Here is a 15,686-nt window from a genome sequence, read left to right on the forward strand (position 1 = left end):
GATTTGTTTACTTCCTGGCAAGTGATAATGTGAAGATGTTACCGAATAGGACAAAGACAACATTCTATCCACAACAAAAATAATAGTTTTTCTGGAGTGGAGGTGCCTGTACACTTATCAATGTTCCTGTTCGATTATTTGCAGATATGATTGATCTGCTGGGAATCTATTCCCTCAAAATGTCCAACCAAAAATCTATCGAAAGTATTGGTCAGACAGGATGGAAGATCTAGGTTGATTGAGTATCGGGCAATAGCAGCAGTAGATCAACGTCCCATAGCGTTGCACTGTATTGAAAAGTGCAACGCAGCAGTTTGATTTTTAACAGCTTCCCATCACAAATCTATTGAAAATGGATGTACAGTGTTGGTAGGTATCGATACCTCTCTGAAAAAATTATTGTAAGAGAGGAATCTATCTTTTTTTCCAACAGGTTGCAATCTATAAATGTATGACCAGCCTTTGACTATAAAGTAATCATGACTTAGAGTTTTTATTAAAATAATAGAGTAAGAACAATGCACACATAATAGTAACCCATAGATGTTAAGCAGATTTTATGATTGTTGGTTGGGTACTGCTTTTATTCTTTATTTTTTTGTAGAAAGGAACACAACATAACTTTGTGACCTACACATGTATCATGAGGTGACGAAGAAGATAAGTCTGCAACTAAAAATAACTGCCCTTTAATTATACAATTTTTGTTTGGTGTTGGAAATATAAGCATAGAAAATGTTTTTTTTAGATGTTAGTTTCCTACGGCCATTTCCCCCTGCAATCATAGTGGTAACAGAACACTTACCTACAGTAACCAGATATGGTTCTGGGTTGGAGATGTCACACAGCAGAGTAGGTCGAGTGGTGGTTGGAGAAGATGTAGGTGTAAGTCCAAAAGGAGAGGAAACAGTTGGAGTCGATCCAGCTGTCAGTCCAGAAGGAGATGTGACTGGAACAGCAGTTGTACTTGCTTTTGTAGTTCTGGATATGGTAGTGGTGGTTGTGGTTACCTGTGGAGTAGTAGTATCATGCTCAGTATGAGTGATTGCTGCTGATGTGGAAATAGTTGGAGTAAACATTGTAGCTACTATGGGAATCAGTTCAGTAGGAGATGAAGAAAGGCTAATGCTTGAGGTCTGGGAAACAACTGGAGTGGACATCAAACTGTGGATGACATGTGTGCTCAGGCTCAAGCTTGTTGTAAAAAGTGGGTTCACAGTTGACAAAATATTTAGTGAACTTGTAGTGGTTTCCCAGTTTATTGAGGATGGCAAACTCAATGTTGGTATCTGGCTTAAAGTGGATGATAAGATTTGATCACTGGAAACACTAAGCGTTGGTGATATCAAAAATTGGGTTGAAACTAGAGAGATATAGACCTCTGATGTGTGCATATCAGACATAAAAGCAGGTAGTTCTTTTGTTGGAGCAACTAAGATGAATAAAGATGTTTGAAGAGTCTCTTCAATCAATGCACTGCTGGTATGATTAGAACTAAAGGATAGTGTGGACAAGGCCGGTGTGGTGGAATCCATTTCTGAAAATGAAGGCAACAGAGAAGAGGTAGCACCAGAAAAAGCTGAGGTATAAAAAATCCCAGATTCAAACACAATGGTTTTGGTCACTTCCCACATCTCAGGAGACTGTAACAAGATACTTGAACTTCTCTCTATCCAGTCAGCATTAAAAAATGGTGTAGAGGAGAGAACAGATGAAGGACTAACTGTTGGCCACAGTGTATTCTCCACACTGATGGTATCCGAGACTGAAGAGACTGATGCCTCCATCATAAAGGTACTAAAAGCTGTTTTTAAAATGTCAAGTGTAGAGGACAAGTCCTGAGTTACAAGAAATGTCTCATCACTAGATATCAACAAGAAAGAGGTGGAAATTTCTTCTGGAAATGAAGAAAAAAGGCTGCTTGATCCAACATGACTAGAGGCCAAATCAACAACATTTTCTGATTCTATTGGAGGAGAAATAGTTTGACTGAAATACATTACAGACTCAGATGGCACAAAGGCCGGAGCTGCAATTGTGTTCATGGTTACAAACCGAGAACTGTCAAGGAAGGGGGTTGATTCTGATATTGCTACAGTAGAGAGTGATGACTCAAAATCAAGAGTCATCATAGAAGAAACAAAAAGTTCACTAAGTGAAGGCATTAACATTGTAGATCCTACTAAAGATAACAGATGTGTCTCAACATCTACCGTTTCTGATGGCAACACGGTGGGTACTGGGAATTCAGTAAAAATTGAGTCAACAAGGCTAGTAAAATCCATAGAGGATTCCAAAATATCCATAGAAGTCGGAAGTACTGTAACTGAAGGAAAAACAGACTCAAGGACTTCTGTAGTAGATACAAGAAATGGAGTGTCTGATACAACATTAGTCAGAACAGTTTCCATAAATAATCCTGAGGGATTCAAGGTTGCAGTTTTTAGGTAATCCTCTGACCACCACTGTGTATACATGAAATCAGAGGGCACAGAATAGGAAGGCAGGACTGTTTCCTCATATTGAGACATTAAAGTAGGCACAGGACTTACGGGCAACATATTGGTGATCTCTTTGCTTTCCATCAAAAGACTTTCTGATATTTCTGGAAAGACACTAGGAGACAGCTCATGAGCAGCAGATGAATCAGGTGAAGAAGTCATTAACACAGCTATGCTGGGGCTGGCATTAGAGTCTTGTGCAGTGAAAACCCCAAGACTTGAAACACTAAAAATGCTTTGCAAAAGATTTTTGGTTGAAAAGCTGGTGACTTCTTCTGAGATAACCATGCTTGGTATACTCATTGTACTCTCTCGGTTGCCCAGTATCAAAGGTATGCTTGAAACCACCGCAGCATCTTCTGTCATGGTGTCAATATAAGAAAATGTGTAAAGCTCTACAGGTGGTGAACTTTCTAGAATAATACTATCCTCTTTCAAAGATGTGATGGAAACATCTGTGTAGGTCCTTGGCAATGGAATAGTTTCGGTAATCCAGGACATTTTCAACATACTGCTAAAAATATTCTCCTCTGGTTTCGTCACATCATGGTCCTGAAAAACTTGGGTTGAAAAACTTGGACTAGTTTCTAGAGGTCTAAAAGATAGTGTTGGCTGATTGCTTTCTGAAGATTCCAAGATAATGGAGTTTAAATTATTGATGTCCATTTCTTCAGTTGGTGTCACTGATTGATATAAAACTTGAGAGTTAGCCAATGATTGGGATGGTTGAGCACTACGGGTTGAAGCACGTAAGAAACCATCTTGCGGCAGAGCTTGGCTGGAAAGAGGCCGGATGCTTTCTGAGGATGCCAGGTCACTTGCAGATGTTGGAAGCTGGATGGCGCTTTCTGAAAAAGCAAATGGTTCCTCCAAGGAGATGTTTTGTGAGAGGATGTCAAGAATTTCTTTCAGGGTTGTTTCATTGTGGGTTACATCTGAGATTTCATCTTCTTTGAAGTGCAAAGGACCAAAGCTGACAACTACAATAAAAAATAGCAAAAAATTGGATTAGGCAAAAACTGTAATTTCAGGTATGCACAAAAACAGTACACAAAAACCTTCATGTGTGTTTTTTCAAGTGTTTGAATTACTACACATCAACACCACAAAGACATTTTACATCAAATATATACACTTATGCTCTCCACATGCAAAGAGACCGAAAAATAAAAAATAAATTAACAAAAGCTTTTCAGAACTATATTCAGCACCACAGAAAACATGCAACTTTGTTTCCATTTCAAAACCAGAAATTATATCCATATGGTGAATGGATTTATCACTATAACTTCAGGGAGTTTGCTTTGCATATTTACCTCAGCATGCAAAGCAAGAATAATTATAAAAAAATAAATACAAATTGTAATGCCATGATTAAGTATTCCAAGATTGATACTGAATAAGCAATAGTAAAAGGAATTGAAGGGCACTGCTGGTGGAGAATCAACCTTGAATTATGGGTTACCGGTAGCTCGTCCTGCTGCTGAAACTAAGGAGTTGGGGTTCCCTTTTCTCCACTCCAATATTGGCAGAAACATAGATAGCAAAAGAAAGAGTAGTGCTGCATTTTATCTTTAAACAAATGTTTTTGTTCTTAACTATTTAAAATGCATAGTATTTGCACTTCAGTATAAGAGGTCCGTCCTTCATACTAGAACACACTCTCCATTCACATAGAGTGCCTTCTGATTCCCCTTAAAAAACAAAGTAATAATAAAAATGCAAATGTATATATATATATATATATATATATATATATATATATATATATATATATATATATATATATATATATATATATATACATATATACACACACATACATTTATATACATATACACACAAAAGCTAAAATGTCCTAGGACAATTGTCCCTCCAAATACTTCACACCCAAAAAATTTTGGATGCCTAAAACAATGTCCAGGTATAGATGTAGGTGGGTTGCATGAGTTACATAGGATCTAATAGTGTCCCAATAGCAGTGTAGTGCATATACCACATGTATTGGGTTAGGTGCCACATATAGATATCAGTATGAGGCGATATGCCATGTTTCTTACTTCTAGGGTAGACTCACGGCTCTTACGCTTATATATGCGCTTTTATTAGTCCTCCAGTTATTACTGTCCTGTATGAGGCTGAGCGCGAGCCCCAGCCGGGGGCTCTCTGATACTATATAAACAATATAGTTTTATATTATTTGTGCACATTCTGTGAATGGCCTCTCCCTCTTTGCTCCACCCCTAAACTGTTCATTGTCACCAGGGCTGGTGTCTCTGATCTCCCTCAAGGTGACCACCCTTCTCCATCTTCCCTTCTTTTATACTGCAGACTGTGCTCTTCCTTGACACTGAACATCTAACTTCCTACGAGTAATAAAAGAAGCCCAATAAGAAATACGATAGCTGCAATTGTAGACTTGAGATTTGGGGAATGTAGTATTGGAGGCATTGGATGTTACAAATATTGGTTAAAAAAATGGAAGTTCAGAGAGACTTAATTGTACTTTCCAGAGAAAGAATAGTCTAATGAGGGGGGGCTTTTATGGGAGAAAAACTGGTAATAGAACACTTTGACAAAGCTCTGACAAAGCTTAGCATGGTTTGCCTGCTTACAACAGAAGGTAATTGTGATAATTCAGCTTTAAGTGAACATTTGTGGTTACCCACAATGCACTGCTGCTGAATATGCAAATTATCTCTTTTTGCCCCTGAAGCCAGGCTTAAATCCAGAACTGCTGGTGTATAGCAAGCCTATAGCTTTACATTTTACAGAGCCACACCAACCTCACGTGCAAACAGCCTGTTTCGACTTTTGGTTCTCCTCAGAGCATGGCAGGGATTGATATGGCTCTATGGGACAGGGCTTGGACCAGTACAACAGAGTAACCAAGCAGCTCCAAGTGACCCAAAACCACAAGGAAAGTATAGGTGACTAAAAAAGACCGAAAAGCCCTCCTACTAAAAGGGAATACTTAGATTGGTTTGCTGCCTTAAAACAGAAAGTATTTGCGATAATTCAGCTTTAAAGCGGAATATAACCCTGCATTTCAACTTTGCTCTAAAACATTATTTACAGTATATTATATGCAACCAGCATTTTTTTTTTTACTAGACAAGCATTGGAAGGGTTACACAGGGCTTTAAAGTTCCTGGAGATTTCTGCAGACGCATCCGAAGCTGAAATAGATACATTTTGTTTACATAAATGTATCTAAGTGTTGAATGTGACTCATCTCTCTGACTGAGAAGGAGCTTGGAGGACAGCCAAAGAGTGTGTAACATTTATCATTAGATACATGTAACTAAATAGAATGTATCTATCTGAACTTCTGCATATCTCTTCACGGAACTTTAAAGAGACTCTGTAACATGAAAAACCTCCCCTGGGGGTACTCACCTCGGGTGGGGGAAGCCTCCGGATCCTAATGAGGCTTCCCACACCGTCCTCTGTCCCACGGGGGTCTCGCTGCAGCCCTCCGAACAGCCGGCGACAGGCCCGACTGTGACTTCAATATTTACCTTTGCTGGATCCAGCGGGGGCGCTGTGGCTGCTTTTGGCACGGAAATAGACGGAAATACCCGATCTCCGTCGGGTCCGCTCTACTGCGCAGGCGCCGGAAACTTGTGCCTGTGCAGTAGAGCAGACCCGACGGCGATCGGGTATTTCCGCCTACTTCGGAGCCGACAGCCGTCAGAGCGCCTGCGCAGGAGCCGGGAAGGTAAATATTGACGTCACCGCTGCACGGAGGGCTGCAGCGAGACCCCTGAGGGACGGAGGACGGCGTGGGAAGCCTCATTAGGATCCGGAGGCTTCCCCCACCCGAGGTGAGTACCCCCCAGGGGACGTTTTGTCATTACAGTTCCTCTTTAAACCTCTGTGTTTAACCCTTCCAATGCTGGTCTAGTAAAAAAAAATCTTTTTGCATATAATATGCTCTAAATAATATTTTAGAGCAAAGTTGAAATGCAGGGTTATATTCCGCTTTAAGTGAACATCTGTGGCTACCCACAATGCACTGCTGCTGAATATTGCAAATTATCTCTTTATGCATGTGGGTTTGGTGTGACTCTGTAAAATTTAAAGCTATAGGCTTGCGGTTCTTGATGTAAGCCTGGCTTCAGGGGTATAAAGAGATAATATCCTAATAACATACTGTAGAGGTGCCCATTAACGGTACAATTTTTAGCAAACAATCATCGTTTTAATAAGATCATTCAGATTGAAAGAAAAGATGGTATTTAAGCACTCCATGCCACTAAAGAAGCCAATTTTCGAGCATATATCCACCAGATATGGTCATACATATAAACAAATCTGGCAAGCAGTACAATAATTTCTTTAACTACTTCCTCTTCCCCGGGAGGAATATCTACGTCCCTGCTTTACCTTGCGGGGACGTAGATACTCCTCCCTTGCCGCCGTGCACTCCCGCTCGCTGCCGCACTCGTTACCACTGCCGATCGGTAGAGGGAAGATGAGTGAATGGGAACACAGTTCCCATTCTTTAATCCAAGTTCCCATGTGAAGGAGCGCCGGTGATCAATGAGATGCCGTGTCATTCACAGAAAGCGAAAGCAACGTGGCCACGCCACACACAGCCTTTTCTCTCCTCCTGCTGTGTTTGGTGAATGCCCTTCTCCATGCTCTTCCTTCGGGATTTCCTATCACTGTTTGGTCCGGTTTGGACCTCTATATTCACTCCTACTTACCCTTTGGGTTTTTTTCATTCATCTTTGCACTTTAGCATGATTTTTCTCACTACCTCATTCACTCTTTATGCACCTTTTTGATGCCTAATGCACTTTATGAATTTCTTATGCTGCTAGCACAGGACACTTTATGCCCCTCATACTGTACTGTATGCATTATTCAGAGAAGAGGAAGGGTTGGGCTTTATCAATATGATATTTATATCCTTATTCGTGATATTAATGTGTGACACCTGGACATCTTGGTTTTAATTGTTTTTATATTCTTGTGTACTTTAATACAACAATAAAGCTCATTTGAATATTTTCTGCTAATATCTTGTGTGGTGTGGTGTTTATGGGGATCTTGCTTTTCTAAATAGTGATGAACACAAAATTGAAAAAAATGCACCTTTATTTCCAAATAAAATATTGGTACCATACATTGTACTAGGGAAATATTTTGAACGTTGTGATAACCAGGGCTGTGGAGACGGTACGAAAATCCACCGACTCCTCAGTTTAGGATTCCACCGACTCCGACTCCTCTAATTTGCATATTACAATCTTGTTGATTGAAAGTATGTAACATGAAATTCGTCTCTTAACTGCCAACGCTTAGGAATTTTAAAAGACAACTGAAGTGAGAAGGATATGGAGACTGCCATATTTATTCCCTTTAGTCATAGGCTAAAACTAGTCCTTGGTAAGAGTAGTTGTAAAAGGTACAGACCGGAACAAAGAACATCTATCAGGCCCTAGGCAATGTGACTGTGGGTACATGTAAGAGTGATGTGCAGGTACTCTGCAGGGGTCTAAGGGGATTCTTCCTCTATTACACATTCTTCATGCACAATCTGAACCAGGTTTATAGGTGATAGACAACACCTCTGTGTTCAATGTGCACAACATTCTCAGTGGATTCCCTGCAGCTCTGTGGGGCGTGCATATGTATGTGTAACAAAGTAAACCTGAGACAGATGAAATTAAAGTTTTATACATACCTGGGGCTTCCTCCAGCCCCCTTCAGGCTAATCAGTCCCTCGCTGTTCTCCTCCGCCACCTGGATCTTCTGCTATGAGTCCAGGTACTTGAGCCAGTCTGGTGTAGTGCTCATGCACACACTCCGCCGCCGGGAGCGTACTACACCTGCGCAGCACTATTGCGCAGGTGCAGAACGCTCCTGGCTGTGGAATCGGCATGCGGCGCTGACTGGCTGAATTACCAGGACTCATAGCAGAAGATCCAGGTGGTGGAGGTGGACAGTGAGGGACTGATTAGCCTGAAGGGTGCTGGAAGAAGCCCCAGGTATGTATAAAACTTTTCTTTTCATCCTTCTCAGGTACCATTTAATTCGTAGTCACCAAACCAAATTTTAACAACATATCAAATTATTTGATTTCATGAGCAAACAGAGTGCGTACATTTGCATAAATCAGAATCAACGCAGAATTATTTCCATCTCATTGACCATCTCTATAAGTGACACGGCTACACATCAGGCTTTATACTTACAGCATGTTATTTAGTGTATATAAGAGATTCCTGTGTACACATCATATATACAGTCACAATCAGATATGTATATCTGACTTTAAAAATACGAGGACTGCTTTATTGAAGCAGCACAAGTAACTAATTTTGATTGGTTTATTTCATTTTTGTGGACTAAGCACAGCTATTACTGTACGTATACATTATTTATGATGACTATTATCTGAGAAATAGAACATTTTATCATATTTTCTATTTTAATTGCAGTTTAAATTCATTAGGAGACGGAGCATTTTTTCCCGTCTCCGACTCCAGGCACCCAAAATTGCCCCGACTCCGACTCCACGACTCAGACTCCACAGCCCTGGTGATAACTGGGACAAATGGCCAAATAAAATGTGAGGGTTTTAACTACGCATGTATTAATTTAAAACTATAATGATTTTTTTTCCAGTTTTTTCTTTTTATTCCCATTAAAATGCAGTTAGAATAAAATAATACTTAGCAAAAAGTACCACCCAAAGAAAGCCTAATTGGTGTTGAAAAAATATAGATTGTTTTATTGTGATAAGTAGTAATAAAGTTATGGGTGAATGAATGGAAGGAGCGCTATTGCTCTGGTGTTTAAAGAGACACTGAAGTCTCGTTTTTTTACCTTTATTTTCTTCTTCAGCATTAAATTCTAAGTTGAATCACCGCATCCCCACAGCAGAACAAGTTATTTATAGCCCTGAAATTGACCTGCAAAGTTCCACAGGCCGTATCATTCTGCTTCCTGGTAGAGACAGAGCTTTGCCTCTACTCTAGTCAATCTCCACCGATCCCCGGCTCTCCCCGCTCCTCTCAGTCTTCTTTCATTGAGAGGGGTGGGGAGAGGCGAAGAGATTGACTGGATAAGAGGCAGAGCTACTGGGCAAATCTCTGCCTCTACCAGGCAGCAAAATCTACGACATGCAAAGTCGTGGAACTTGGCAGGTCAATTTCAGGGCTATAAATAACTCGTTCTGCCACGGGGATGCAGTGATTCGGCTTAGAATTTAATGCTTAAGAAGGCTGAAAAAGAAAATGAAGTAAAAAAGGAGACTTTAGTGTCTCTTTAATGTGAAAAACCCTTGGAGGTGAAGTGGTTAAGGAAACAATCGATAATGCAATTGTTCAAGATTGATTGGGCTCATCTGATTTTCATGCAATAAGATCTGAATAATCGGATTAAAAATATGATTGTTCACTAAAAATTGGTCTGTTTATGGGCAGCTTTAGTTAACTGAAATAGGGCAGCACAGTGGCGTAGTGGTTAGCACTCTCGCCTTGCAGCGCTGGGTCCCTGGTTTCAATTCCAGCTAGGTCAACATCTGCAAGGAGTTTGTATGTTCTCCCAGTGTCTGAGTGAGTTGTCTCCGGGTACTCCAGTTTCCTACCACATCCCAAAAACATACAGATAAGTTAATTGGCTTTCCTCTAAATTGGCGTTAGACTATGATACATATACTACACAATACATATATGACTATAGTAGGAACTAGATTGTGAGCCCCTTTGATGGACTGTTAGGTGACAAAATACTCTGTACAGTGCTGCATAAGATGTCAGCGCTATATAAATACTAAATATTAATAATAAAAAAATAATCAGGCCAACTTGTTCCTAGCATGTGTTAAGCAATTAGTACATATATGGAATGAACACATGTGGTGTGATTCCTTTCCCATTGGTTTAATTGGACTCTCCTATCGATTCTTTTTTACATACTATGTTGGAAAATTGCTTTCTACATGTATTACAACAGCATGGCTCAGTAGTAAGATTACTAATAAACTCTGTTTACACCACATTACTGTGCACAGCAGCGCAGCTGGGAGCTTTCTGGGGGTGACTTATTTTTACTATGCATAAAAGTGCAGAGTCCTGGAGGTGAACATATTAGACTAAGCATGCAAATTTGCTAATCACTGTGGAAACAGCCAATTAAAGCATTCAGCCATTGGTTAATCAACCTGTTGCCAGCTAACTAATAAGTGGCAACTGGGTTTAAATTCAGAAGCAATTTGCATGCTTAGTTGAATTAATTAACCATCTCTGATGTTGATATTTGTCACATTGTTTACTGAGTACACTGAACAATTCATGTCACTAACTGTACCTCAGAGGGCCCCCCACATGCATTGTGGTGCAGTATAACATGACATTTGTTCTACAAGTACATGAGATATTTCATTAAAGTCTGTGCTTAATGCTCACATTAGTTTGGTGTGCTACAGATAACTGTAATTTCTCACCATGTCCCATTTAACATAGTTCACCAAGCCCAGCATCACACTGTATAATATGCCATGTGGCAACGCACTGCAGGACAATACCTCTGTAGTGACTGAATCTAAAAAGCTCAATGAAACATAGACACTTTATGTGTAGAAACGTGGAGGGAGAGGTTACACATCTATTGTGGCTGGACAGTGTACTGGTTAAGGGCACTGCCTTTGACATGGGAGACCGGGGTTCGAATCCTGGCTAGGGTCAGTACCTATTCAGTTAGGAGTCCAAGGCACAACTCCCTAACACTGCAGGGAAGCCTCTTGAGCACACCTTTGTGGCTGCAGCTATTGACCGCTTTGAGTCCGACAGGAGAAAAGCGCTATACAAATGTTCGGATTATTATTATTAATTAGCCACACCCTAGCTAAGTAAACAAATACATTCCATTTGTACGAGTAACAAGATGTCGGCCAACATAGAAACGTGTGTACTAGTGCGTACACGAGGGCAGAAGACAAGCGGTGTTATCTGCTAAGAGATGTTCTCCCCCTGTATGATGACTGATGAGCGTCTGATAGCGGAAAAGAGAAACAAGGAGGGGGAGTAATCTGCTCATTGATATTCAGTCCACACTCACAGAGCAATTGCACCATCCTCTAGAGGCCTGCTCTGACGCCTCTGACACACCGCACAGGCCAAGAGCAATGCAGTACCTCATGCAAAAGCTTCCTGCACACTCAACTGCTGAACCACATTATACAGCCAGCTGCACCAGATAAGGTGAACACAGTTTACACATAATGGATAACGCTTGTAATACTGGGCACACTGGAAATAGCAAACCATCTGCAATTTACACACCCATCTTTCCAAATAAATGCATGTCATCCCCAAAGGAAATATTGTGTCTTCTCAAACCAAATACATTTTATTCCCCCAAAAAAGTGTATGAATTCTAATGCACACCTATGTGATCTCTGCCATTTTGCATAGCATATGATTAAGACAGCGCTGTAGCCGTTTTGCTGAGTGCAGACAGATGACAGATCTTTCAAGAAGAACTGTCGCAAAAATCTTAAAATTTAAAAACACAAATAAGAAGTACATTTCTCCCAGAGTAAAATGAGCCATAAATGACTTTTCTCCTATGTTGCTGTCACTTACAGTTGGTAGTAGAAATCGGACATTACTGACAGGTTTTGGGCTAGTCCATCTCTCCATAGGGGATTCTCAGCATGGCCTTTATTCTTTATAGACACTCCCTGAAAAAGATTTATACAAAGACACTGGCCAGCCTCCCTGCTCGCTGCACGCTATTTTGGCAGTTGTACGGAGCAACTGCCATTCACTAAGTGCTTTTAAAAATAAAGAAAACCCTGAGAACCCCCCTATGTGAAGATGGGCTAGTCCAAAATTTGTAGGTAATGACAGATTCCTACTACTTACTGTAAGTGACCGCAACACAGGAGAAAAGTAATTTATTTTACTCTGGGTGATATGTACTTCTTATTTGTATGTGTTTTACATTTTAAGATTTTCGCGACAGCTCCTCTTTCAGGCACCTTGGGAGATAAATCTAAAAGGCCAGTAAAGTGCTCAACAACAAACTTTACATAAAACTTTATAATATCAGTCCCATATTTAGGAAAAACTCAGCCAGGATCGTGCTATACTCCAGTGAATGTCCAAGTACACAAGTCCATCATTCAACTGTCATCTTCATTGCAAAATATGAGAAACTGTGTACGCTCACCAGATTTTTGGGCCAACCCACATTGATCGGCATAAGCGCTTGTGACACTAGTCATTTTAATCCACACGAACCAGCTCGTCCCACTCGCAGTTCTTCAGTGCTCAGGTCATGCAAATAAACATACAACCATAGGGTAATATTGTTTGGCACATATAAATTTCACCACACCCGTTAAAGGTTCAGCTCCAGTGGTTCCCTAAGTTTAAATAGCACCCAGTGTGCCTCCACCAGATTTCAACAAAGCTTCTCACCATATGTCTATGCTGACCCAGCACAGACCAGCCAATGCGCTTTTTGTAGTTCAGCCAAAAGCGCGTTGCAAGCCAGATCTTCCCCTAAAACTCAGACAGGACCCAGCATAGTGTAAATCCGTTTATTACCCGTAAAATTAATAAAAGAGTGCACTCACAAATTTGAAGAGTTAAATGCGCATATCAAAAACATTCACAAACCGGCTAGCGTCCCCTTCACTCTGTAGGCTCCGCCCTATTAGTTTCGTCATTCGACTTATCAGGGGCATGGTCTATCGGAGCTAGGAGACGTCATTAAATTCAGTCCCATAGTCACATGATACATTCAAATCCGCCTACCTCAGCGGGTCCTGTAGAAGACGACTATATAAGAGTAAGCCGCACATAAGAATTGTGCGTGCAATGTTCACAGAAAAATATAAATGTCAATTTCTCAGAAAATCTAAAAATACATGAAAAAATTGAGGAAGGTCATGTTTGAAAAAAATATACTTATACTTACTTATGTCTGGTCACTTGCACCGTATACTAATTTTCCCCAAATGGTTTTGGTGAGTTGACATCTGGATTTCTGGTTGTTTATTTAATTGGTTTAAATACAGAGTGCCCCTAGTTATTCACACTGACTGATCCTGGTGTCTGATTTAATCCTAGGTTACCTAGATAACTTCTGAATGCTTGAATGCTCTCCGTGATTTTTTTCATACATGACCTTCCTCCATTTTTTCATATATTTTTTTGATTTTCTGAGAAATTGACATATATATTTTTCTATGCATACAAGAAGACTGCCCAATATTGGTAGAGGGTCTCAATTGCCCTTTGTCTTTTAAATAAGAAAAATGATCATTCCAAACAAGTCTCAGCAATGACATCAATTTATTAGGGACATATCCCTTTAAAAGCTTAAAAAGAAGCAGTAGAGTGTTGTACCGTGTTAGCCATCAGTAAAAGCAAGGAGTTTTGAATCAGGATGATACCATTTATTGGCTAACTTAGAGATGAAAAAAACAGTGAGCTTTCGGCTTATAAAAAGCCTTCGTCGGACTGGTTCCTGACAAAAACTGAAAAACACAGCTTATATACGCTGACATACAGAGGAGAAACATTCTTTAGCAGACATAAATGTAATTAGATGCCTTCACTGTTACTCAGGAGGCTTTCCCAGGCATCCTGGCTAAATTGATAAGATCAACAGTTCCCTCAACATAACAAAGTAGACTCTGGTGATGGGGAGACATGGTAAATTCAGAGTTCAAATTGTAACTGGGCTGGTTACATGCACCATTAAACAGGGATACAATCCTCTAATGCAGCCTTTCTCAACCTTTTTTGGGCCAGGGAACTCTTAAAGTTTTTTCCAAATCTCAGGGAACCCCTGCATGAAAATGATGCAGAGAAACATCGCCATTTTGATTGCAAACTTACAACGTTTATTAATTAGCATTCTATCACCACTAATATCACATACAAACAATGTTGCACATATACATTGCACCAATCTACTACCAAAGCAAATGCAGTAATCCTCTCACATAATAAGTGCATTAATCACACCTGTATACAACGTGGCAGTCACCCCACATATAAATTGCACCAATCAACTACTATAGCACACACATGAAATTCAGCAATTACCCCATATAAAATGCAGTAGTAGGCATATATGCAGTGCATTCATCCCACATAAAAAAAAATCATTGGGGTTATTGATACTACCCAGTATAGGTAGGCAGAAATAAGGGCCCCCAATATAGGTAACTAGACATAGGTGTTCCCAGTATAGGCAGGGATAGGGGCCTCCAGTATAGGTAATTTGGCATAGGGTTTCCCAGTATAGGTAAGCAGCAATAAGGGCCCCCAGTATAGGTAAGGAGGAATAGGGGCCTCCAGTATACGTAACTAGGCATAAGTGTTCCCTGGGTAGGCAGGAATAGGGGCCTCCAGTATAAGTAACTAGGCATAGGTGTTCCCTGGGTAGGTAAGCAGGAATAGGGGCCTCCAGTATATGTAACTGGGCATAGGTGTTCCCTGGGTAGGTAAGCAGGAATAGGGGCCTCCAGTATAGGTAGCTAGGCATAGGTGTTCCCTGAGTAGGCAGGAATAGGGGCCTCCAGAATAGGTATAGGTAGGCATAGGTAACCCCAGTAAAATTGCCCCAGTCTCCGTGCGGCTGCATGGGACTCCGGTGGCCAGCTATCACCCCCCTGCATGCTGACACGCTCCCCCGCCGGCATGTAGTTATTATTTGTGCTATTACTGTTACTTACATTGTAATTGCTAAATTCCTTATATTGTTTTCAACCTACGTCTGCCTGCCCCTGGTTACGGCTATTTGGGGGAGTTCCTTGGGTTGGCAATGGCCGTCCACGTCAGTATGTACGTGGAGACCATCCCATGTGATTGGCCACGCACACTGACCAACCCAGTTATCCCGCCCCTCTCCATACCCATCGCGCATTGCGTACTATTTAAGGGCAGTGCAGACGGTGAGTCACATGCCCGGAAGAAGCCGCTGTTTGTGGTGAATCACAATGGCACTGCATGCTTGCGCCCGCCCGCTCTGTCCTCCTCTGGTAAGCACCTTTCTGGCGGTCCCCGCTGCTGGGATCATCACTTGAGGTTTATTTGCACATCTTTGTATTTCTTTGGCGTGGTTGTTTGTACCCTGCCTCCAAACACACTGTTGTGCTCTTTACTGGTGCACATCACAAGTTCCTCTATACTTTTGTTCACTTCTTCT

At 40.9% G+C, this 15,686-nt stretch overlaps 1 protein-coding gene across 2 annotated transcripts in view; it reads right to left on the reverse strand.

Annotated features, from left to right (window-relative positions):
• The window catches only part of KIAA1549 (KIAA1549 ortholog), a 206,519-nt gene that overhangs the window by 120,640 nt on the left and 70,193 nt on the right, over positions 1–15,686 (reverse strand). For both annotated transcript variants that reach the window (XM_068277338.1, XM_068277337.1), the window contains exon 2: positions 806–3,481. In XM_068277338.1, the coding sequence (XP_068133439.1) occupies positions 806–3,481 (2,676 nt within the window). The remainder of the gene's footprint in view (positions 1–805; positions 3,482–15,686) is intronic.

This window comes from Hyperolius riggenbachi, chromosome 3 (assembly GCF_040937935.1).
Source record: "Hyperolius riggenbachi isolate aHypRig1 chromosome 3, aHypRig1.pri, whole genome shotgun sequence".
Classification (NCBI taxonomy): domain Eukaryota; kingdom Metazoa; phylum Chordata; class Amphibia; order Anura; family Hyperoliidae; genus Hyperolius; species Hyperolius riggenbachi.